This window comes from Saccopteryx leptura, chromosome 7, assembly GCF_036850995.1.
Source record: "Saccopteryx leptura isolate mSacLep1 chromosome 7, mSacLep1_pri_phased_curated, whole genome shotgun sequence".
NCBI classification, from domain to species: Eukaryota; Metazoa; Chordata; class Mammalia; order Chiroptera; family Emballonuridae; genus Saccopteryx; species Saccopteryx leptura.
Genome location: NC_089509.1, coordinates 58594285 through 58620346, shown reverse-complemented (window position 1 = coordinate 58620346; position 26062 = coordinate 58594285). Strand labels below are relative to the sequence as shown.

Below are 26062 nucleotides of genomic sequence, written 5' to 3'. Positions count from 1 at the left end.
ATAAGAATAGCACATACCACAGATGTCATACAGGCAAAAATTTTAAATCTACAAAACAATACCATGTATGGCTCAGTTGTATGTAATAAAAGTACACAAAACGTGGGGGGGCTGCATTTCTCATGCAAGAGAGTGGTTGCCTCAGGGGAGGGTGAAAAATGAGCTTGGAAAGGAAAAAAAGATAACTTGAATTTTGTCTGGAATAATGACTTTTTACTAAATAAAGTTAAATTAATAAATAAAATTAAAATTTATTATTAGAGAGAAAAGACAAATGAAGCAAATATAAAATGCCAGCATTTGTTTGTTTGGGAGGCTGTCTGTATTATCTATTTTACATGTCAAAATTTTTTCATCAAAAAACTTCTATAAGCAAAACAAGAAAATAGATTGGCTCTGTATACAAATAATGTAGAAATGCCCTTAGAACTATAAATTATTAGAATAAATAGCACATGTAACTTGGAAAGTTAATGAGTATTTCTAAACAGTGCTCAGATTTGATTTTGATCAGTTGAAAGTTTCAAGAAAGTGGACAAATAAAACCAAAGGGAAAGAAAGGCAACAAATAAAAAAATACTAAATAAAAATATTTACCCTATTTATTTGAATGAGAAACTAATTATGGTTCAATATCCTGTTATTTTACATACAAACAGGGGCAAGGTGGAGAGGAATATTGCTAATTATGGCTGTTATAAAACAGCAATCTATAAATGAATTCAGATTGAAAGTATGTAAATGAGCCTGACCTGTGGTGGCGCAGTGGATAAAGCGTCGACCTGGAAATGCTGAGGTCGCCGGTTTGAAACCCTGGCCTTGCCTGGTCAAGGCACATATGGGAGTTGATGCTTCCTGCTCCTCCCCCTTCTCTCTCTGTCTCTCTCCTCTCTCGCCCTCTCTATCTCTCTCTCTCCCTCTCTCTGTCCTCTCTAAAAATGAATAAATAAAATAAAATAAATTAAAAAAAAGAAAGTACGTAAATGTAAAGCAAATATAAAATATAAAGCAAACCAAACTTTCAAGTGTAAAGCAAAACAAAACAAAGTGCTTCTCAGAATTGGCAAAATGTAATAAGCTAATGCTCTGAGTCTCCCTTCACAAATTAACCCAATAAGGAATACACAGGACCAACCTGGCCAGATAGCTCAGTTGTTTAGAGCAGTGGTCCCCAACCTTTTTTGGGCCACGGACTGGTTTAATGTCAGAAAATATTTTCATGGACCAGCCTTTAGGGTGGGATGGATAAATGTATCACGTGACCGATACAAGCGTCAAGAGTGAGTCTTAGATGGATGTAACAGAGGGTATCTGGTCATTTTTTAAAAATAAAACATCGTTCAGACTTAAATATAAATAAAACGAAAATAATGTAAGTTATTTACTCTTTCTCTGTGAACCAGTACCAAATGGCCCACGGACTGGTACCGGTCCGCGGCCCGGTGATTAGGGACCACTGGTTTAGAGCATCTTCCCCAAGCACAGAGGTTGCTAGTTCGATCCCTGATCAGGCACATACAAGAACAGATCAGTGTTCCTGTCTCTCTCTTTCTCCCTTCTTCTCTCTTCACTAAAATTAATAAATAAAAATTAAAAAAAAAAAAGAATGCACAGGACCTTTACTGGGAAAATTTACTAAAATTAGTTAAAACTCTTTCACAAAAGAAAACCTAAATAAAGAAAAAAACTTAAAAATAAAAGAAAACCTAAAAAAACCATTTTTGTGGTTTAGATGACTTGATATTATAACGATTCCCCTTCTCCCCATATTAATATATAAGTTTAATGCAATTTCAATTAAAAAATTTAAATAACTTATTTTAAAGTTTATATGAAATAAATAAAAGTGTAAGTAAAGCAAATTTGGAAAAAAGGGGGACAGGAAGGCTATAGTAAGAAATATATATATTTACAAATATCAGAAAGCCCTACTGGAGAGGCTTACACAGAGGATGATCTGATTCATGCATAAGCCTCAAGGTGGTCCTGGATTGATATTGACAACTAAAAAATGCTATCAGTGACCCAGGCTCTAAACTAAAAGTTTTCCTGTCCTGCTTTCTTAATATATAACCCTCTGACCCATGCTTGTCAACTCAGTACTATAGGCCTCATAGCTAAATTATAGAAAAGGAGGAGAAGAAATGAATGGCTTTATTGTGGTAATTCTTTTAACTTGTTGGGTGGGAGTGGCGGGAAGCTGTCCTTAGGGAATTTCACCTCCATCTCATTGTTCATTACTGTATCACATGGCCAACCCTTGCTGCAAGAGAGGCTGAGAAGATAAATATTTGTGCCTGGGCATATTGCTGTTCCAAACAAAATTGGAGGTCTGTTTGTAAAAGAGAAAGGGAGAATGAATATTGATTGCATAATCTGGAGAGTCTACTTTGAGAGGACTTAATTTTCTAGTAATAAACACACAACCAAATAAACCATCAGGGTACTTCTGGCCCAAGTCAAATAAGTTGGCCATGGAACCAGCAGGATAAGATGGGAGGGGAGGGGAGGGGAGGGGATGGAAGCGGTCTGGGTAAGGTCTGGGAGTGAAGTGAAATGGAATAGAATAGAATAGAGTAGAATAGAATGAAATAAAATGCTCAAAGCAGATATATAGAGAGAAATATATCTCACTTGACTTGTTATTTGATAGAGTGGTCCCACAAATAAGCAGAAAAGGGATAGATTATTTACTAGATGATATTTGGAAAACTACTTCACCGTATAGAGAAAAATAAAATGAAACTTTATATATTATAATATGCATATAAACATACATACACATATATAAAGAAAGCTTCCAAATGAATAAAAGACCTACATGTGCAAGGTAAAGCTATAAAGTGAATGGCAGAATATGTAGGGGTGAGGAAGGACTTCTAAAGATCCCCAAAATGTAAAAAATAAATCTGACTACATGAATATTAAGGATTTTTATTCAGTAAAGAACACAATAAATAAGATTTATAGTTGGTTGACCATTTGGGAGAACATATTTGTAATATTAAAAACTGACAAGGGGTTAAATATTTAACATTACTACCCAACAGAATTTTCTGATGTACCTGCGCTCTTTAATACAGTAGTGTAATGCCAGTGGCCGAGGCCAGGCAGGTCCATGCTGGATTCAGGCAGACGGTAGAGAAACTGCGGAGCCGGAAAGGGTTGGGCCATTCTGTTTAATAAAGTCCCACAATGTGGACAAGCACACAGGCCAGGGAAACCGCCTCTCAGGCAAACAAACAGAAAAATGGCCCCTCACAGTGGCGGGCAGGCAACCCGCACATCCACAGTCCTCAACCTCTGCACAAGCACCCATAGCCTTATATGGGCCATACACACATGGTGCAGCCACACACTCACCCACCAATCAGGCAAAGTGCTTGCAGCTGGTGACCCCGCGAGCAAGCCTAACACAGCTGCCCAAGGTTGCCACTAAGCATATCAGGCTATTGAACACTTGAAATGGGGCTAGTGTAACTGACAACTGAGTTTTTTATTTTAATTAATTTAAATTTAAATAGCACATGTGGCTAGTGGCCACCATATTGGACAGTGCAGAACTAGAGTACTTAAAGACTTCTAGCAAATCAACAAGAAAAATAGAAGACTGCACAATACAAAAACTATTAATAGTTTGACAAAACAAGAAGCCCCAACAGCAGCAACTATACAGAAGGATCTTAAATCACAGGTAATAAGAGAATTGCAAATTAAAATCATAGGATGTTTGCTAAAACTTAAAAAGTCATGGAACACCAAATACTGGTGAGCCCATGAGGGAATGCCACCCTCATTTACGACTGAAGGTTATGGGTAGACTCGTGTGGTCATTTTGGAAAACAATCTGGAGAAATTAAGTATGTGTATATCAAATAACCCATCAATCCACCTCACTTTCCCTACAGCAACCCACATACTAGTCATCAAGAAGGTGCATGATCAAAGATGTCCATCACAATGTTTAGGATAGTTGACATTTAGAGACCACATACATTCATCATGGTGGAAATGGAGAATTAAAATACAGTGAAGGCACACTGTGGAATATTGTTGGGAAAGCAACTGGTTAGGTTTGCTCGCTTGTATTTTGCCTGATAGTGCATGAGCATGTGGCAGCACCATGTGCGTATAGTCTAAGTAAGGCTATGGGTTCTTGCCCTCAGGGTAGACTGCCCACCACAGTGGGCCACTTTGGCTGTTCATTTGCCTGAGAAGCGGTTTCCCCTGCCTGTCTGCTCATCCACCCTGTGAGACTCTATTAAACGGGAATGGCCCAACGCTTTCTAGCTCTGCAGTTCCTCTACTGTCTGCCTGAATCCAATGTGAACCTGCCTGGCCTCAACCACCAGCATTACAAATATTCTGGTACAGTCACAAATAATGAACCAGAACTACCTATAGCAATAAGACAGAGCTTAAAAACCTAGTGCTTGGGACCCTGGCCGGTTGGCTCAGCGGTAGAGCATCGGCCTGGTGTCTGGAAGTCCCAGGTTCAATTCCCAACCAGGGCACACAGGAGAAGCGCCCATCTACCTCTCCACCCTTCCCCTTCTCCTTTCTTTCTATCTCTTTTTTCCCCTCCTGCAGCCAAGGCTCCACTGGAGCAAAGCTGGCCTGGGCACTGAGGATGGCTCCATGGCCACCACCTCAGGCACTAGAATGGCTCCGGTTGCAACAGAGCAATGCCCTAGATGGGCAGAGCATCACCCCCTGGTGGGCATGCCAGGTGGTCTCGGTCAGGCGCATGCGGGAGTCTGTCTCTCTGCCACCCTCCACTTCTCACTTTGGAAAAATACAAAAAAAAAACCCTAGTGTTTGGTTAATAAAAAAAGGAGGGGCAAGAAACAGATTAAAATATATTGTGTAGTTCTATTAATGTATGTGTGTTTTCAACATCAACTCACACAGAAACAACTACATTTTTCAAAGATGCTTACATATCCAAGGACAAATACTGAGCATATTATTGTTGGTAGCTATGAAGGGGAAGATAGAAAGGCATTGGAAAGCAGGGATGAAGGGAGAAAGAGCGAGACCTGCTACAAAGAAGAGCGATGATAACATACCGTCAGTGAAACAGTATTATTCTCTTAACCCTCTGCACCTGATGTCCAAAGGCCAAGGGATCAAAATATGGCCAAGTACCTGAATTTCCTGGATCTTCTAATCACTACTGGTGGTTTTTTTGATACTCTGCATATTTTATAAGCTAAATAGAGACACATTTTGTGTTCTGTTGCCTCTTTTATGTTAGTGCTTGCTTTAAACATAAGCATGCTTACAATTCATTACACTGGGCTCCACTGGTTTCTATGAACTCCACCAGCTGTGCAATTGCTTTTGCACAACAGACTATTTAACATTCCACTCCACTATTTCCCTAAAGACCATAAGGCCTTTGTGAGACCTAGATTGCAAAAAATACCTGAATATTGAATTGAAACTGAGAACTGATGAGCAAAAGGGCCAAGAACAGAGCCCGTGACAGTTCACAGGTGCTCTCCGTGGCTGCTGAGGGTGCAGGTTTAGATACTATTCTTTCTGACAAGGTTTTCAGCCAAGTATATCAGCTAATCCCCTGCACCTGAGATGATTTGAATACTCATGTGGTCGGGCCTGGGATTTCATTCCTATGGCAACTTGGAAGCTTTTTCAGATTCTCTCTTTCTCTTTTTCTCTCTCCTTTGGAACTTTGAGAAAAATGGAGTAGTGGGCCTTTTATTCTTTATGTAGAAACTAATCTTGTAAATCTTTTATAAACTGAAAAGTGTTCAGAACTGCAAAATAAAGAGATGTTGTTGTATGTTACTGTACCTCCCCCAAAGCAATTATCATGATCTCTGTAAATTAATTTACCTTTATGGTCCTTTTTCTCCAGTTGAATTTATTGGGATGATGCTAGTCAACAAAAGCATACAGGTTTCAGGTGTCCAATTCTACTTCTCTGCACACCATACCGTGTTCACCCTTCAAGTCAAGTCCCCTCGCCATTTACATCCCTACAGCCTCCCCGCCTTCCCCCTCTCCCCTCCCCAGCAATCACCTCACTCTTTTCCCTGTCTGAAAGTCTTGTCTCTCTATTTCTGTCATTTGTTTTTCCTTTTTTTGTTCAACCTCTTTGGTCTTTTATTTCTTAAATAAATGAATTATCTTCCTGAAAATAATGTGTGACACTTCAATATCAAAAATGAATCTTTAAAATAATGAAAATTAATATCTAGATGGACTTCCAAACTATAGCCAGAACAGAAGTTATTTCATTTCATTCCTTAAAAAGCTTTCCTCTTCTGCCTGACCTGTGGTGGCGCAGTGGATAAAGCGTCGACCTGGAAATGCTGAGGTCGCCGGTTCAAAACCCTCTCTCTCTCTCTGTCTGTCTTTCCCTCTCCTCTCTAAAATGAATAAATAAATAAAAAAAATTAAAAAAAAGAATTAAAAAAAAAAGCTTTCCTCTTCTGCAAAATAAGCATGCCTCTCGAAAACTGGAAATAATATCCTGGCAGAAATTTAAGTAAGCAAATTCATTTTCATTTGTTACCCCATTACTATCAATTATCATCCTACCTCCAAAAACAAACAAAAAAAACCCTCCTGAAATTTAGCATGTATCTGACTTAGGCTACTGAAAAGTTTTAAAAACTTATATATACACACATACATATACATAAACATATATGCGCACCCATATATATGACATATATTTCCTACTACATGCTAGGCATTGCTCTAGGCCCTGGAAATGCAATACCCACAAGCCCTTACAGCGTTTATAATCCAGAAAGGGAAAACAGACAATTAAGCAATTTAAATAAGATGTCATAAGTGCTTTTCTAAGATAAATAAAGAGCACTGCAAGAGCTCATAGCAGAGGCACCTGAGTAGACTAGACTAGCAATACAAGTCAGGCTTGCTGACTAAAGGGATGTTTAAGCAAAGCCCTGAAAGATGAGCCAGACTCAGTCTTATGGAAACAAGAGGGATGTGTTCTAGGCACAGGAAGGTATCACAGGGACTAGCAGGAGATGAGGCTGGAGGGAGAGTTACAAACAGAAAAGCATGATACTATTAGGTGAACATTTCAGAAAAATCCTTCCTGAAAAGTGAGCCCAGAGAATAATTAAATCTGTCAGGAATCCAAATAAAAGCTGAACTATAGTAATGCAGTAAGATCAGAAAAAGAGGATTTATGTAAAAGGCAAATCCACAAGATGCTGGTTGGTTAGCTGTTGGAGCAGGGTGCGGGGAGAGCAGGTGACCTCCACCCTTACCTAGACTTTAGCCACAGCAGTTAGCAATCATACAGTGGATTGCTATAGCAGTTTACTCCCAAGGAAGTTCTCTCCTCAAGGTAACATGGATGGGTCCCCAGCATATCCAGACTCAAACAGTCTCTGGTGCTTGTGAGCTCAGGAGATAAGCTTCCCCTAAGCCTTCTTTTAGCATCCTTAGTAATGCCTAAAAAAGGATTCTAGACTTGTTGGGGTCAAATGAGGGGGGTTTTTGGGCAACACACTGTCCTGGTTTGTATTTGTCAGGGTTTCTCCAGACAAACAGAATATACATGTATGAGGTGATTTATTGCAGGAATTGTCTCAAGCAATTATGGAGGCCGAGAAGTGCCATGCTCTGCAGTCGGCAAGTAGGAAGGCCATGAAAGCTGGTGGCACAAATCAGTCCAAGTCCAAAGGCCTGAGAATGGAGGGCTGATGATGTAAGTCCTGTCTGAGTCCAAAATACCAAGAACCAGGAGCACTGATGTCTGTGAGCAGGAGAAGATGGATGTCTTAGCTCATGCAGAGAGAAAGAATTTGCCCTTCCTTCACCTCTTTGATCTGTTTGGGCCCTCAGCAGATTGGAAGAGGCTCACTTGCCCTGGCGAGAGAGAGCTTCACTCAGTCTTCCAATCTAAATGCTAATCCGTGTCAGAGACACTCTCACAGACACAGTGGGAAACAGTGTTGTCCCAGCTACCTGGGCATCCTTTAGCCCTGTCAAGTTGGCACATAGCACTCACCATCACAAGGTGAACGGGGAACTCTGGCCAGCCTGAGCCACACCTCAGCAGCAGGAGAGCCGAGGTCTCGTGGTCGGTATGGGAGGAGTCCTGACTGGAACAAAGCCGCTCTCATACCAGAAGGCAGGGGCAAGTCGTTGGCTTGCAAAAACAATAGCTGTCACCAAAACTAATATAAGTTTAAATTCCTCATCAGACTTTGGTCTAGAATCTTGGTAAGCTGAAAGGGAGAAAGTCAACCTATTGAATCTTAAGATTGGAGAGCCCAGTGAGCAGTCTCCTGTGATCTTACGCTATCGAGTGGGGTAACTGAACCATTTCCACCTTGTAAGTCTAGAATGCCATATTTTTTCATGTCTGTATGTTCACCGGTATTTTATCTTTGAAACAGTCTAGTTTAACCTCAGTCTTTAGCTTACACTGAGGTTTATAGGTCTCCTGTGGAAAGCTAAGGTTAGTGTAAAATCTACTCTGTATTAAATCACGAAGGAAAAACGACCTGCCTTGCCCTGTTGGAATATGATTTATGAGTCTATGCTTTGATGTTTTATTACTACCTATCATAACTTTTATTAGTGCTTCCATTAATATTACCAGTCATGAGCCATAAATTCGACTCCGAGTATATCCACAGGCTTTGATAAAACGCTTTCTGAATCACCAGTTTTTCTGTAAATGGTATAAAAGATTTTTATTAAAAAAGTGGCAATTCACTGGTTTGGTTTAGCACTCACATTTTTTTTTAATTCATTTTTTAGAGAGGAGAGAGAGAGACAGAGAGGGAGAGACAGACAGAGAGAAAGAAGGGGGGAGGAGCTGGAAGCATCAACTCCCCTATGTGCCTTAACCAGGCAAGCCCAGGGTTTCGAACCCGCGACCTCAGCATTTCCAAGTCGACGCTTTTATCCACTGCGCCACCACAGGTCAGGCAGCACTCACATTTTTTAAAGTGAAAAATCCTAGCTGCTCAAAACCACAAGAGCCCCAAGAAGGCACCTAGTCTCTCTATGTCTCTATGATTGGAGGGTAGGCAACCTGTACATTTAGTGAACGAATGAATCTTCTCCATGACATCATGCTGCTTATAAACTTATTGCCTCACAACACACAGGTGTTTTGTTTTGGCTCTTGTTTTTTTGTTTGCTATGAGAAAAATTCAGAAATTTACCCTAGCTTTTTTTCCCCCTTTGAGCCTCACAGAATTAGCCTACACATGACAGATGCTGAGATGCTGACCTTCTCCCTTTCAGATTATCATGGGCTCCCGGGGCTTCTCTTCTTCAGGCTTCATGTTCTCACTTCTGTCCCCTTTCTTCAGGTGCCATAATTTCCATAGCCACCCCTCTCTTGACCTGGATCTTCTAATCACTACCGGTGGTTTTGTGGTTTTGACGTTGGCCATGTTTCTGTTCTCACCGGAGATTGTGGTTCTTCGCACTACAAGTCTACCAACCCCTTTATTTTCTGCCCTCTACTCTTGCATCTTAATTGTAGTGACATCTCAGGAGACTGTCAAATTATTTGCTCAAGTCCAGATATGGTACCTATTTCAAGACCTTTGTCCAACCAAGACAAAGGAAGTGAAAGAAAAAGGAAATGAGATGAGTTTGGTCTGGAATTTTCCCTGTGTGGAACATTAAGGTCACCAGTCTGTGGTTTGCAGTATCCTTTTTCTTCCTACTTTAAAAAATAAATGGACGCTTTTTTCCTGATGTTTATCATCTGCTTTTCACCCCTTCTACCTGAACCATCAAAGAGTATGACAAGTTTCATTGATCTCATCCACAGGTCCTGTTAGGATCCTTGGATGTAAACATGGTGGGATGATATTTTGAGATGTTCCCTAAGATTTTCTTTTCTAAATTTCTTTTACTCTTTTCCTTTCCCTTAATCAGTGCATTCATTGCCCCTGGAAAATGTTGTCATAACAGAAAAGCAGAGAAAAGACTTTTAAACTTCTGAAGCTTATGCCTTGGGTGGAGGGGACTTTAGACCCAGAGGGAACTCAGTTCATAAAAATTAGATGTGGAAAACCATTATCTGCAGTCAGAATCAGCTTTTCCTGATGCTGTCACACCCCCGTCTTCCTTCATCTCCACCAGTGGTCTATTGAGCTACCTAAATTTCTTCAGACTGTAGAAAGAGGAGAAACACTCAATATATCTGGAAATCCAAGAACAGAAGTTGTGGGGCCGACACTGGACATGGCACTCCCACAGCTAGCGGTCTGGCCAGCAGCTGTGAGGAGGGAGAAACACAGCCTCAACTCCAGGAAGTTCCCACAGAGTGCACTGCGGGGAAGTTCTGACCTTCCCATATACAAGCCAGAGTGTTTTCTGCTGTTCTCAGTAGAAAATGGTGTATAAGTAGGAGAGACGGAGCTGCTTAGGTGCTGGTCTTGCTAGCCCAACTGGCCATCATCGGGATTTTTCTGTAACACGAGTAATAAACGGCTATGTCTTCTGCATCTGGTTCTCCTGGTGTTTTTTCAGAATATCCAGGTACCAGGTTGACATCCCCAGCTTGGAACACCTGCGTGGCAGAAGTGAATGTGGACATTCTGCTCCTTCTGGACATGAGAAAACCCTTATACCCTGGAAAAGAGGCAGAGTGTAAGTGTTTTCCCATGTCCAGAAGCAGAATAAGTGGAAGTATATAAATGATGTATGTAGGCAACCTAAGACAACCTCACAAATCCCTACTTTCCCCATTGCATCTCGGGGAATGGCAGAATGATTTCCCATGAGCGTGAGAGTAGAACAGGTGGTGAAAGTCATGCCTAACTGGAGCCTTAACACAAAGATTAATGAGTACTAGAAAGGAAAAGATCTACATTATCTATTGTCGTGGATATTGTGGTACTTCACCCACCCAGATTCCCTCCTTATGGTCCTTAACTGCTTCCCTTAAGGTTATCACCCTTCCAGAAGGATGTCTTGTGTCCAACACATGGACCGCTGCAAGAATAGAATGCCCAACTCTCTCTTCTCAATTTGGGACAATTCAGAAGAGCCATCCTTGTTCCAGAACTCCCAGGATAGACAGAAACCTCAGTGACAATCACCTTGCAGGAAAGCTTTCTGCTCTGCCCAATCTCGCCACCCTTATTTCCTTCCAAGTATATCTTCCCTGAACTCTCTTCAATAAATTTTCTAACTCAGTCTCCATTCTGTTTCCAGGGAATCCAATCTAGGACATTGGCACACCTGAGCTCACAACTTGAGAACTCATCATTCTGGTTCAAACATACCTTTTCCAGATTTGGAGGTAAATTATTTTAGAGGTTCTTGATGCAATTTTTTTTTCTCCATTCAACTTAGCTTCAGTTCTCTCATACCATTTTTACTTCTACTAGTATTTGATAATGATTATGAAAGTAAAGCAAAGTAGGAATGCTTGTTACCAAATGTCCAAACATTGGACCAATGTCTCCTTGGTTGTCTTCTTCTTTTTTTTTTAAGATCTCTCTCAGCAACTTTCAAATATACAATACACTGTTATTAACTGTAGTCACCATGCTGTACATTACAATCCCATGAGTTATTTACTTTATAACTGGAAGTTTTTACCTTTTGGCCATCTTCTTTGGAGTAAACTATAAAGAATTCCTTGCTTTGTCTTTAGCATTTCTCAAAATCTCATTCTAAGGTTTTAGCTTTTCTTTTTCAAATTTATAAACCTCAATTATTTTATATCTTATTATGGGTGACAACTTCAGGGTCCTTAGCCAGTGCATAGAAACTTCCTTTGCAAATCCTACCTAAATGGTCTAGCACTTTAAAATGTAGGGGTATTTAGCACCTTTTGTTTTATTTTGCATACTTGAAAGCTTCAGCTAAACAGACACAGAAAGAGTCTCATTTAATGTTGTATTACACTGGCAATGACCTAAATACCTGTCATCAAGTGAGTGTTTAAATTCGAACCTGAACTACCCATTATAATAGAAAACCATCCAACCCCTAAAACTATTCAATGTGACTTAAGGGTAGAATTTTGACATCGTAATTTTTTTATTATTGATTTTAATTTATTGTGTTTACATAAATTCTAGTGTTGTCCCGAATGCAACCTCCCTCCCCCCCCCATATTCCCCTCAACATCTCTCTTGCCCTCCTCCCCACAGCACCGTCCCCACTTCCCTTCAGGTTTATCCCATCCTATCATCCCCTTTCCCTCTGTTCTCTTTTCCTCTGGTCCCTTTGATCTCTCCTCTGTCTCAATACTGTTTGACATGGTTATTCTTAAGTAAAAGAATAAGTTGTTAAAGACTATTTACAGGCAAACAGGTTTTATATTGTTATTTTTTTTAAAAAAAGAACATATGTTTGGTGTGTTTCTATAATGTTCATATATGCATAGAAAATGTCAGGAATAATGCTCAAGCTTAGTAACAGTGATCATATCTGGAGAGTGGGAGTGTGGAAGTTGAGAAAAGCAGAGTGTATTCTGTGTTTTCTGCTTTTCTATTTATTTTAAAGTGGACCTTCCAAACCTGACTGGTGGTGGCAAAGTGAATAGAGCATTGACCTGGAATGCCGAGATGCCAAGTTCAAAACCCCGAGGTCATCAGCTTGAGCACGGGGTGGCCAACTTAAGCATGGGATCATCAATATGATCCCATGGTCGCTGGCTTGAGCAAGGGGTCACTGGCTCGGCTTCAGCCCCCCCAGTCAAGGCACATATGAGAAGCAATCAGTGAAGAACTAAAGTAATGCAACTATGAGTTGATGCTTCTCATCTCTCTCCCTTCTTCTTTCTCTCCCTCTCTCTCACTAAAAGTAAAATAAAGTGGACTTTCCAAGACTACTAGCCTGAGAGACAGAAAATATGGTTCCACTGTTAGTTAGTTCTGCCATTATGCAGGAATATGCTATCCAAAAGGAAGCATTATGTTATTGCTTTTTAAAGTATCCAAATAATTTTAAAATATTTATGTTACAGGCCCTGGCTGGTTGGCTCAGCGGTAGAGCGTTGGCCTGGCGTGCGGGGGACCCGGGTTCGATTCCCGGCCAGGGCACACAGGAGAAGCGCCCATTTGCTTCTCCACCCCCGCCCCCCCCTCCTTCCTCTCTGTCTCTCTCTTCCCCTCCCGCAGCCAAGGCTCCATTGGAGCAAAGATGGCCCGGGCGCTGGGGATGGCTCCTTGGCCTCTGCCCCAGGCGCTAGAGTGGCTCTGGTCGCGGCAGAGCGACGCCCCGGAGGGGCAGAGCATCGCCCCCTGGTGGGCAGAGCGACGCCCCTGGTGGGCGTGCCGGGTGGATCCCGGTCGGGCACATGTGGGAGTCTGTCTGACTGTCTCTCCCCGTTTCCAGCTTCAGAAAAATATACAAAGGAAAAAAAATTTATGTTACAAAAGTATATATCATGTATATAAAAATTTTGTATCAGAATATAATAAATCTCCATGAGCCTGCTATCCAGCACAAAACCTTCAACAACCTATGTGGTCCTCCTATCCCATCCTCCGAGTGTCGCATTTATCATCTTCTCACTCTTTAAAAAATATAGTTTTATATATGCTTAAGCAACACAGTATTTTGTTGTTTTGTTTCTGAGATTATAGAAAAGGTATCATAGAGTATGAGTCTTCTGGGAATTGCTTTTCACTCAAAATTGTGTTCCAAAAATCCATCCATGTGTGCAGCTGAAGTTCATTGATTTTCATTGCTGTACATAATCAAATAAATAAGATATAACAAAATTAATTTATTTCCTGCAATTGGATTTTGGGGATATTTCCAGTTGATTCTTATTAATGAAAGTGCTGATAAAAGCATTCCAGTACATGTGTAAGTTTCTCCAGGATATGTATCTAGGAGTGGAATTTAGATCACAGGGTATGTCAGTGCATGACTTTATAGGAAACTGCCAAATTGGTTTTGAAAGTAGGTTAGAAACTTACATATCATTATATACACTGAGAGTTTGCATTGACCCACATTCTCACCCTTGGCTCTGTTAGATTTTTGAGGGATGGAAAATAGTATCTCAGTGTGGTCTTACTGTGCACTTCTGTGATTACTAAGCAGGTTGAGCACTTATACAATTTGGCCACATGTGTTTTTCTTCTGTAAAGTACCTATTCACAGCTGCATACCCACAGTGCCTTTTACATGGTGGGCATTCCATAATGCTTGTTGAAAAAAATGAATGAATCCCCATATAGCAAAATAAGACTTAGGAGATGGGTTTGTTAATCTAAGAAAGATAAATTTAACCACAGGGAACCACAGGCCTCCCTTATGTTGTAGTTTAATAACTTCTGTTGTGCAGCCAGTTCAGTGTAACTGATACTTTTGCATAATATTTTTATTTTAGAAAGTATCCATTAATTATCTTACAGATGATTTTGCAGATTAGTTGTCTTTGGGAAAGCAGTACCTTGTTTCTATTATTTAGTTTTAATGGAAATTGAGGAGTTCTCAATTTTGTTCTAGTGCCTAAACAATGCAAACAGTGTTTTCAGAATATTAAGCATTTTTCAGAAAACCATGAAATATTAGATCTGTCAAATTCCAATAAACAAATTAGCAGTATTTTTTTCTAACAGAAGGTGGCCAGTGTAATGGTATAAAATCATATCCACAAAACTATGTTCAAGAAAAAGTATATACACCTATTTCTGTCACTGTTCTGTACTAATACTGCAAACAGATATCATATGAGGCACCAGATTTATGAAAACAAAAAAAACCTTAATATTGAGAAGATGTCTATCCATCATCTTAATTTTTATAAAACATTTTTTTCTAAGTTTCCAAATTAGAAATACAGTGTGTTCATAAAGTCATGGTGCACTTTTGACTGGTCACAGGAAAGCAACAAAAGACGATAGAAATGTGTAATTGGCACCAAATAAAAGGAAAACCCTCCCAGTGTCTGTAGGATGATGTGGCAGCATGTGCGCATGTGCAGATAATGATGTAACACCGTGTATACAGCGGAGCAGCCCATGGCCATGCCAGTCGATATGTGGACGGCACAGAGGAAAGTTCAGTGTGTTCTGTGGCTCCCTAAACTTGAATCCGTGACCAAAGTGCAACGTAAATATCGGCGCATTTATAACGAAGCACCACCACATAGGAATAACATTACTCAGTGGGATAAGCAGTTGAAGGAAACTGGCAGTTTGGTGGAGAAACTCCGTTCTGGTAGGCCATCAGTCAGTGACGAGTCTGTAGACGTTACACAGGATAGCTACCTAAGGAGCCTTAAAGAATCTGTGCGTGAGCCCACATCGAACTGCACTGAATAGGTATGAAACTGGGAGAGTTTTCCTTTTATTTGGTGCAAATTTCACATTTCTGTCGTCTTTTGTTGCTTTCCTGTGACCAGTCAAAAGTGCACCATGACTTTACAGACACACTGTAGGTTATTATAGTTTTAGCTGATACGTGTCCCACAGAATGGTTCTAAAATCACCTTTCTCAAAGGAATAAAGTAAAGAAGTTGGGCATAAAAGCTCAATTAGGAATTCTGCTTTTCTGAGTCTTCTCCAGCATCTCCTCTGAGAAAGTCATGGAGGTGTACTGCTCAGGTCTCCCTTCAGAAAAGAATTCACCGATCTGTACTCCTCAATCCCTTCACTCTTTCACCTAGTTCCCCAGATTGGTCATGGGGATATCAAGTACGGCCTAAGAAATATAGTCAATAATATTGTAATAATTATATATGGTGCCAGGTGGGTACTGGAAATACCAAGGGGAACTTGGGTAAAGTATACGATTGTCTCACCACTATGTTGTACACCTAAAACTGATAACAAAATAATATTAAATGTAAATTGTAATTGAAAAAATTAAAACAAAATTTAAAAATCCTGGTTAGCTATCAAGAGTGAATTAGCTGACAAGCTCCATCTGTTGGTGCCTGCAGGCTCTGCTTCAACTCTCCAGCATTCTCTTCCAGAGCAGCCCCCAGCCAGTGACGGCGTGACAAGGGTCCCAGCCATTCTGTCCTGAATGGGGGTCCTCATGGTCCATCTCTGCTCCCTATATCCCCGTTATGTTAGCCAAGACTGTCAGACCAGCATCATGGTCTGAGGCTCCTGCCCAATACGGTTCCCTCCTCAATTCATCTCTAAATTCTAGTTACCTCTCAATAAATCTTTTGCCCTCCAGCACTGTCACAGCACCTGCTTCCCAGAATACCAAACTGACACAATTTGATTAGAGCAAAGGCTTTAATTAAAACATTAGCTGGCAGCATTTATTTTTACTGACATGCATATGTAGCATGTAGGTGGCTGACATCTACTACATGGGAAAATTAGTGGTAAATCTTTTCATCAAACCTTGGATTGATATAGTGATTGAATTTATGAGAGCATAAAAGTGTTCCCATTATATATTGAATTTGAAAAATGTATCAATAACTTGAAAATGCTTTACATTTTAAAATATTTACCTGTAGCAATAATGTTAAAAAATAACACCTTATGACATCATTAGTTTATAAGGCTGATACTAATGGCTGTCATTTATTGAGTACTCACTATATGGCAGGAAATGTGCTAAGCATTTTGCACACATTATTCCATTTAGTTCTAGAGGCTGATGTCTAAACAATATTAATTCATGAATTAGTTCATTGCTCTTAAGAATTTCAGCTTTAGCCAGGAAGTACATTAGCACTGGATCTGGAAATTGATATCCTGGCTTATAATTAATGTATTCATTCAAATATTAATGTATAATGATGGATCTCTGGAACAGAAATGTTGTGATGCTTTTAGCTTAGTCCTGTAAAATGTACCATATATCATAGGAGTAATTATGAACTTTCCAACTATTTTCTTAGAGAAAAAAAATCACATTTTTAAATGTGGGTTGCAAAATTACGATACAATAAATCTGTTTGATATACCATTTCCATTCATGTATTTCTTTTAAAATCTGACTCCTTAACGAAGTTAGGTATGAAAATTATTCTATATAGAGGAGTGTCAAGGGTGGGGAGTCACCTGAGAGTGGCGCCAGCACTGGCAGAAACCAAGATGGAGACTCCTGGCTATTGTAGATAGGGTTGGATCTTGTCAAATGCTTTTCTGTGCCAACTGATACAGTCATAGGATTTCTCTTCACTAGCCTGTTTATATGGTAGATTATATTGATAGATTGACATTTCAATGTTGAGCCATTCTTGCATATATGGAGTAAATTCCACCTGGTCGTGGTATATACTTCTTTTCTTTTTAAGAAATAATTTTTATTTTTTAAAATTAATGTTTAGAGAGAGAGAGAGAGAGAGAGAGAGAAGGGGAGGCACAGAGAAATATGTATTTGTTGATCCACTTATTCATGCATTCATTTGATTCTTGTATGTGCCCTGACCCGGGATCGAACCCACAACCTTGGCATGTCAGGACAATTCTCTAACCAACCAGACCAGGGTTATCCTTCTTTTCATACATTATTGGATTAGTTTCTTAATTTTTTTTGAGACTTTTGCATCTAAATTCTTGAGAGATATTGGTCTTTGGGGTTTTTTTCTTTGTAGTGTTTTTGTCTGGATTTGGTATCAAAGTAATACTGATCTTATAAAGTGAGTTGGGAAGTATTCCCTTGTCTCCTATTTTTGGAAGAGAATATGTAAAACTGACATTGCTTTCCTTAAACATTTCCAGTGAAATCATCTAGGCCTGGAGATTCTGTTTTGGAAGCTTTTAAAATACAATTCAGTTTCTTGAATGGTTTCTTTAAATGACTAATCAAATTATCTAGTTCATTCTGGTTGAGTTTGGGTGTTTCACGGTTCTCCTCTTGGCTTTTGGAAGAAAAGAGGAAAACATTTAATGTGAGGGTCACATAAAATATGAATATCTTACTAGTAATTTGAGAATTTTATAGACTGTAAAGTATCTTATACTCAGAATTTAACGATGGACTTGTTAATCATGAATCTAAACCATTGCTGAATGCAATGTTGAGGGGTTTCTTTCTTCTTCCACCCTGCATCTCTGATTTTATTAGTTCAATTTTTAAATTGAAATTAAATGATTCAATTTATGCTACCAAAACCCCCAAATCCTAACAAGTGTTTTCATTGAAATCATATATAGAATCTAGAAAATAAAAACCTTCCTCAATAAGACTTTAGGTATGTGTTTTTTAATGTTTACAACTGTATTGGTCAGGGATAATAACAAAGACAAATCAACTGTTTCACGTAGGAGATTTAGTGCAGGGAACTGATTCTAGATGGTAGAAAACTAAAAGACCAAACAGGCAATTGTGAAGTAACCCAAAGATTAATAATTGTAAGAAAATAATTTCTCAGTCCCATCCAGGGCTGAACAAAAGGGAAGACGTGTTACAACGACGTAGGTGCAACAAGGAGTACACGTGGCCAGTGCTGGGACCTCCCAGGTATTGTGTGGCCGGTGCTCAGGGTGTGGAGGCGGCATCAGGGACTGCGGCTGGGGCTGGGACGCCTTCACATACTAGATACCAATTTGTCTGCCAAGTGCCAACTATACAACAGGAGGGACAACTGACCAGCGACACAAAAACCTGTTTCACAGAAGACAAATCCAGAAGAGCCACTGTTGAATAGACCTCAACCTGAAATCACAGATCACAGAATTCACCGGAAAGATAAAAATGGACAAGAGATAATTCAGCGGGAAAGTTACAAATTGAAAGTGAGTGCCTATGGCAACCTGTACTCATTCTCAGGAAACTAGGGATTTAGCACAGGGCCTAGTACATTTGTGGAATGGGTAACTCAGCTTACTTTTGGAACAAATAGAAACAGCAGGATAAATCATGCATTCCAAATGATGGCATTTAAGAAAATGCATATACCCGCTTTATAATCCGAGTATCCAGGAATGTTTCAGTTCTTCGGGCTGTTTGGAAGACCCTCTTTTGTGTGGTCTGTGTAAGAGCGAAGTGGAAGCTGAGTCCCACAGCAACAGCACTGCCAACTGCATTAAGTAAAATTCACTTAGAACGCTTCAGAGAATAGTTAAAGACAGAATAAAATCTTATTTTGTCTATGGTAAATAAAATTTCAGACTGTGTATAATATGCTACTTAACAGGGAAAAGGCCAGTTGTTTATACTGAAGAGTAATAAAAGCTTTAACCTTGGTAAGGTTTCTTGACCGTAGTACCACAATGTTCCCTCTTCTAAGAAAAACCAGGAACTTGTCCATTTCACTGTGTTCAGTTTTCACTTGAGAATCGTTTTCTGGAAGCTCCGAGTGTCCCTGTCATATAGCATTACACAGAACACCTCTGTAACTTTCTATTTGAATTGAAATTAAGTGCTGCTATCTGCTGATTAGAAATTAAAAGTGAGGCCCTGGCTGGTTGGCTTAATGGTAGAGCGTCAGCCCAGCATGTGGATGTCCCAGGTTTGATTCCTGGTCAGGGCACACAGAAGTGTCCATCTGCTTCTCCACCCCTCCCCCTCTCCTTCCTCTCTGTCTCTCTCTTCCTCTCCTGCAGCCATGGCTCCATTGGAGCAATCTGGCCCCGGGTGCTGGTGGCTCCATGGCTTCCGCCTAGGGCGCTAAGATCTTGGTTGTGAGCATGGCCCCAGATGGGCAGAGCATGACCCCCTTGTGGGCTTGCCAGGTGGATCTCCGGTCAGGGCACATGCCAGAGTCTGTCTCTCTGCCTCCCCTCCTCTAACTGAAAGAAAAGAAAAAAAAATTAAAACTGCATTAATGTGCTATATCAAAAACACCCATTAACTTTATCCCTATAGAAAACAGGCCTGAAGCAAGAAAATTTTTAGTTTTGCCTATTATAACTGTCATAATAACCTTGCATGATTTGGGGCTGATGTTTTTTCATTATATAAATTCAAAATGATCCCATTTAATGTGGTTTATGCCTGACCTGTGGTGGCACAGTGGATACAGCGTCGACCTGGAATCCCGAGGTCACTGGTTCAAAACCCTGGGCTTGCCTCGTCAAAGCACATACAAGAAGCAACTATGAGTTGATGCTTCCCACCCCTCCCCTCACCCCTGTTCTTGCTCTCTCTCCTCTCTCTAAAATCAATAAATAAAATCTTTTTTTAAAATGTGGTTTCTGAAAATGTCAATTATCTGTGAGCCTCCAAATTTTCTAACTTTTAACAATGGAATCCAATTAACTGAGTAACTCTTAAATGATATGGGAAAAGAGAGATTTAATTCTATGACTTAGAAAAGCCACCTGAGTAGACTGCTAATCTTTTCAATGCCAGTGTCTGGTTTCCATAATAGACATCTACATATAAATCCATGGCAGAACACGACAGCTTTATATATCTGAGTTAAACTAAAAATGCCCTGGCCTCATAAACTGTTTCCTAAAAGAATTCTCACTATTTTTAATTTATTATAAACTGATGTCAATATTTCAACTAAAAACTACAAAATTTTTGACAGTAGTCTATGTGGCAACTATAGGAAATATACTTCTAAATTTTAGAAAGTGAACTCCTGAATGAAGACAACACTAAAATTGTTTCTCTGGTTTATCTTACTGAAATAAAAAGTGTAAATTTTTGCTCAAAAATCTAATTTAACCAAGTAAAAAATAGCTGTTCTATTTCTCAACAGCTTTTCTAAGATAAAAAAAAAAGTTTTGTAGCAAAAACTGGCAACCTTATCTTTTTGCTACTAAAAGCCTAAGGTTAGTGATGGCTAAAGAAATGTGAAGACTCTAGAAAAAAAAGTAGGCAGTATATTGTATAATTCTCTTCAAACATGTAAGTAGAACAAATGGTTCAGTAGTTTTAAAATGCCAGAAAGAAGCAAACCACTGGTGCATTATTTGTTGACACACATAAAATTCTTCACACCATATTAGAGTATTTTTTTCAAGTGCCTTGGGCTGCACTGCAAAAAATTATTGAGGCTAGAAGTTAAATCATATATGATAAAAAGTTCCACCAGCAAAAGCTATGTTTGCAAATGAGCTACCTCAATCCTGATTACTCACCTGTTAAAATGTCACACTCATGTCACACAGCCATTAAGACAAACTGAAATTGGGTGACTGGTTATTGGTTTCCTCTCTGATTAGCTATTCACAAGGCCACAAAGGAGCAACACTAAGAGTTTGTGTCCCTAGTTCTTTATCTATGATGTTCTGTCATGGAACTTGTTGGCTTTAACAATTAAGGGATCTTGTGGTCCTATCCCATCAATCAGAAATAGGATAGGAGCCCTGGGAGGGTAGCTCATTTAGTTAGAGCAACATCCCAATACACCAAGGTTGTGGTTAAAACCACCGTCAGGGCACATACAAGAATCAGCCAATAAATGCATAAACAAGTGAAACAAATTGATGTTTCCCTCTCTCTCCCTTCCTTCCACTCCTTTTCTAAAATCAATTTAAAAAGAATATAGGGCCTTGCCTGTTGGCTTAGTGAATAGAGCGTCTGCCTGGTATATGGATGTTTGGTTTTGATTCCCAGTCAGGGTACACACACACAAGAGAAGAAACCATCTGCTTCTCTTCCCCTCCCCCTTCCCTCTATCTTCTCCTCCCACAGTCAGTGGCACTATTGGTTCCAGCGTGGCCCCAGGTGCTGAGGACAGCTCGGCTGGTCCAAGCATGAAAGCCTCAGGCACTGAGGGTAGCTCAGTACTCCAGCATCAGCCCCAGACAGGGGTTGCTGGGTTGATCCTGGTTGGGGTACATGTGAGAGTCCACCTATCTTCCCTTCTCCCACCTAAAAGAAAAAAGAAGGAAAAAAGAAATAGAAATCTATCTTTGACTAGAGAAGTTTATATCTGACTTTCAACTTGTACAAGCAGGGGGATAATGCTCATTAAATGAAGACCTTTTCTATAATTACTTCTATCGTAAAAAAATTATTAACAGAGCACTTGCATACAACCTTTAAGAATCGGCCTGGCCATGCGGTGGCACAGTGGACAGAGTGACAGCCTGGGATGCAGCGAACCCAGGTTTGAAACCCCAGAGTCACCAGTTTGAGCGTGGGCTCACCAGCTTGAGTGTTGGGTTGCTGGTCTGAGTGTGGGATCATAGATATGACCCCATGGTCGCTGGCTTGAGCCCCAAGGTCACTGGCTTGAGGCCTAAGGTCACTGGCTTGAGCCCAAGGCTGCTGGCTTAAGCAAGGGGTCACTGCCTCTGCTAGAGCCCCTGGATCAAGGCACATATGTGAAAGTAATCAATGACAACTAAGGTCCTGAAACTAACAGGGGTCCCCAAACTTTTTACACAGGGGGCCAGTTCACTGTCCCTCAGACCATTGGAGGGCCGCCATATACAGTGCTCCTCTCACTGACCACCAATGAAAAAGGTGCCCCTTCCGGAAGTGCAGCAGGGGGCCAGATAAATGGCCTCAGGGGGCTGCATGTGGGCCGTAGTCTGGGGACGCCTGAGAGTTGATGCTTCTCATCTCTCTTCCTTCCTGTCTGTTCCTCTCTCTCACTAAAAATAAAATCTCACAGCCGATCTTCATTCATGCAGTCAGTCAGTCAGTCATCTGTGGATGTGTGGATAAGGAAAATCTAGGCCAACTCAAACCATACAAACTCTCCCTCTAGCCTTCTCCATTAGAATACTACACATTGGAAATTTAAGTGCCAAACACTTTCTCTAGTGCAATTTAATGCAAGACATCTAGCTACAGGTTTTTGAATGTTTACAGAATGATGACCCTTGATGATGCAAGACTTTTATTTACATAACATGATTATATTTTCAAAACCCAAGTTGTCCCAATTTAATTTTCAAAATAAGAGTAGATCCATGCTTTCAGTTTACCATTCACAAAACATTTTATAAAATGTAGACCTCCACTTCAACATCTTCACATAAAATGTTCAGTGTAAGAAAGTGGTTGCTATTGAGTATGAAGATATCTAAAGCCAGTATTTTGAGTACAGGACAGAATATTTTTTGCGATTCCGCCTAAAAATGTTGGCACCTTCATTAAACACCTAGTCTATAAAAATCACTTCCTTATCACTTCTTATCCTTCAGTATATTCTTATATCTACATAGCATCATATTAAATGCTGGTGGGCAAAAGAATGTAAAAAAATTTTAAAAACATTTCAGGTTTTAAAGATCTAAAACCAACTAGCAAATATCCTCCCCCAAAATATTTTTGTATATAATTTTCTTTTCATTACTACAATAAAAAAGTCAAGTCATTATACCTTAAAAAGAAGCTAAAGGAAAAGAGTACACTTTCCCTTTAAAACACAATTAAATAAAGAGGGAAAACTTAAAAAAAAAATTGGGGGGGGAATCTTTCAGAAGTAAAAATATCAAGTTTGTGTCAGTTGTACAAATGTCTTTTAGAAAAGAAAGTAGGTTACTTTGATTCAAACCATTCTAAAATATTTTACCATTATAAGAAAAGTGTAATTTAACCTTTTTCCCTGGAACCCTGGGAGCTACGGTGGGTTGGTGGGTGGGACTCCCCACCTACTTGTTTGCCTCCCTGAACAAGACTCCTGTGGATGCATCGGAGCTCAGACACTGACGTGCAGCGGAGGGATCTGGGCTCGGGTGGCGGGGAGAGCTCGCACTCACGGGCTCTGGACGGCGGGTAAGACAGGAGCCCATGGGCGCTGGCCACGGTCACCGGCCCGCCCCCATCCACACTGCTGACCGTGCCTGAGTTTGCCAGCCTCGAGCTCACCAAAACCTGACTCGCTGGCCTTGTGAACTGAGTCCACAGCACTTGCTGCTGCCAGCCTCTAGGGCAGAAAAGTGTGATTTAAAGTTAAAAAACTAACACATTGACCTAACAAAATCATCTATTGGCATAGCCTGTTGTTTGTCACAGGACCCATAATAAAGCAACAGGTTAGGTAAAAGATCTTTTTTCCCAATGTTTGGTCAGACTAGCCAAGAAGCCCAAGGCAAACATCTCTCTGTCCCAGGTTCTAGACTAACTGACCTTCGGCATCCCTCCTATTTACACATTTATATAGAATTGTTAAGCTTATGCAATCTTATAAAGAATGAGATGTTTCCACTTAAATGTATTTTCCAGATAAATTACCCCCAGTTAAGTGGTAAAGCTTTTCTTTAAACATTTAAAATCTTACTTTCAAAATTCATTTTCCATGTATTCCATCACTGTAAAAAGAAAATGAGCTATGGTTAAACATAGTCTCCTGACTTCATGGTCTCCCAGATTCAGTGGCTGACAGAGTGACCAGCAGGCACAGCTTGGGGCCAGTTCCAATTGTGCAACTTATGGCCCACACTCTGAGTCTGAACACAAGGATGACACCACCTGTTCTGTAGCTTTCCGTTTGAAAGCCCAATAGAGTACATACACTATACCGAAGTATCTGTAGACTACAAGTTACCACACCAATGCAAAAGATTGCTGTGATAAGCAAACTGACTTTTGCCAAAGTCTAGATATTTCTTATAAAATATATGCTCTTTGTCAAGACTTGTGCATTCATGTTCTTATCCTTCTGTTACCTACTATTCTCCAGTAGTCATTTTGTTTACTGCTTTAAATCATGCTTCTAACTGCACCAGGCTTGAGATTCAGTGTGTCTCTCCTCCGGTCTAGAAGCCTGACCTTTGGATAGGTGAAAACCAAAACCTAAAGATCTCTGTCACTTTAACAGGATGGTTCCCTCAGGAGGTGATGCATCAGAATAACCTACCAAGCGTTTTAAGGCCATCTACTTCGGCATGTCTGCAGTAGGACCCGTAAAGCTCTTTCTCAAAAGCTCCCCCATGTGATCTCAACAAGCAATAGTTCAGTTTTGGGGACTCACTGCTTTGCCAAAAATTTCTCTTCTAGAATGTTAGTAGCTGCTAGTTTGTTTTTAGTATAAAATTTTCTCCTTACATTAATCGCAAACACATTCAAAGTAGACTGCCCATGATCAAGGCTTAGATCCATAGGGAACTAGTTATAATCTTTCACAATACAATTTTAAAACGGCAGGTTAACTTCAGAGCTAAGACAATATATGTAGATGCTTTCAGGTGGCTGGTTCTATATTCACAGGACAACTGTTTCTGCTTTACTTGTAGTTAGTCACTGCAAAAAGGGAGGTCATCTTACTACAATTGCCACTACTAGGTAAAGGATGCCAGAACTCCAAATAACAACAAAAAAATGGTTAACATGCTAATCAGTATTAAGAAAATGTTTTTAGCAGACATAAATGAAAAGTATTTTACAAAACCACATAGCTTCCTGTAGAAACCCAAAGACTTAACACTCTTCTGAAGTCTATCATAAAGGGGAAAGTTGGCAAAAACATTTGTTGTTTAAAAATATGTTCAGTTAACTGTGAAAATATAAGTGTCAAATAGGTACAAATTCATCCTTTAAAAGGCATAAATGGAATTCAGTTTCCATTTATTCTACCCAAATAGTTGTGAAAAAGACACACAACGTATTTGTTATAATGTAGTTCTGAACACCAACCCTTCCAAGTTTCACATAAAAGCCACATTGGGATTTCCCAGGGGTCCCAGTGATTCAGGCACTGCGGAACGTGGTCATGTCCTTCGGTTCTCTGCTGGGAACACACCAGTCATCAGCCTCATGGTTGGCGTTGTAGTGCTTCCAGGCAGCTTTGTTATACACGGGGAGTCTTTCTATTGATTCGGTTGATAAAGCCTGAAAGAAAAGCAGGACCTAAGTCTGGTATGTTTTTAGGGTCCATAATTTAAGAAAACATACAGTGGTTATTTTAAAAGGTTATTACAAGTTAAACAATATTTTATTCACTTCGTACTTCATTAATCATAACACCATCTCAATACATTTTTAAATAGTGCACAGATTTTGAAACATGTTATTGACTAAGTCTATGGCACTGCCTGATAGGCGTGTTCTCTGAATTTGTCTTGCAGTAATTCCCCAGCCAGCCTGAACCCACTGGCTTGAAATTTTACGCAAGTGTAATAGGTGTCTCTTATAAAACATGACCCAAAACAGAAGTTAGTTAATTTAAGAAGTCGTGTAAGTACAGAGGCATAAGAATTGACATATGTCCCTTAATCTATGTAATGGTAAAATAATATAATGAATTCTATTTTAATTTATTAGAATAAATACTATTTTCAATATA

At 39.9% G+C, this 26062-nt stretch overlaps 1 protein-coding gene across 2 annotated transcripts in view; it reads right to left on the bottom strand.

The window, feature by feature from the left end:
- Positions 1-22655: 22655 nt before the first annotated feature.
- Positions 22656-26062, bottom strand: part of PDK1 (pyruvate dehydrogenase kinase 1) — a 39228-nt gene continuing 35821 nt past the window's right edge. For both annotated transcript variants that reach the window (XM_066346702.1, XM_066346701.1), the window contains one exon: positions 22656-25608. In XM_066346702.1, coding sequence (XP_066202799.1) covers positions 25468-25608 — 141 coding nt within the window. In that variant the 3' untranslated portion in view covers positions 22656-25467. The remainder of the gene's footprint in view (positions 25609-26062) is intronic.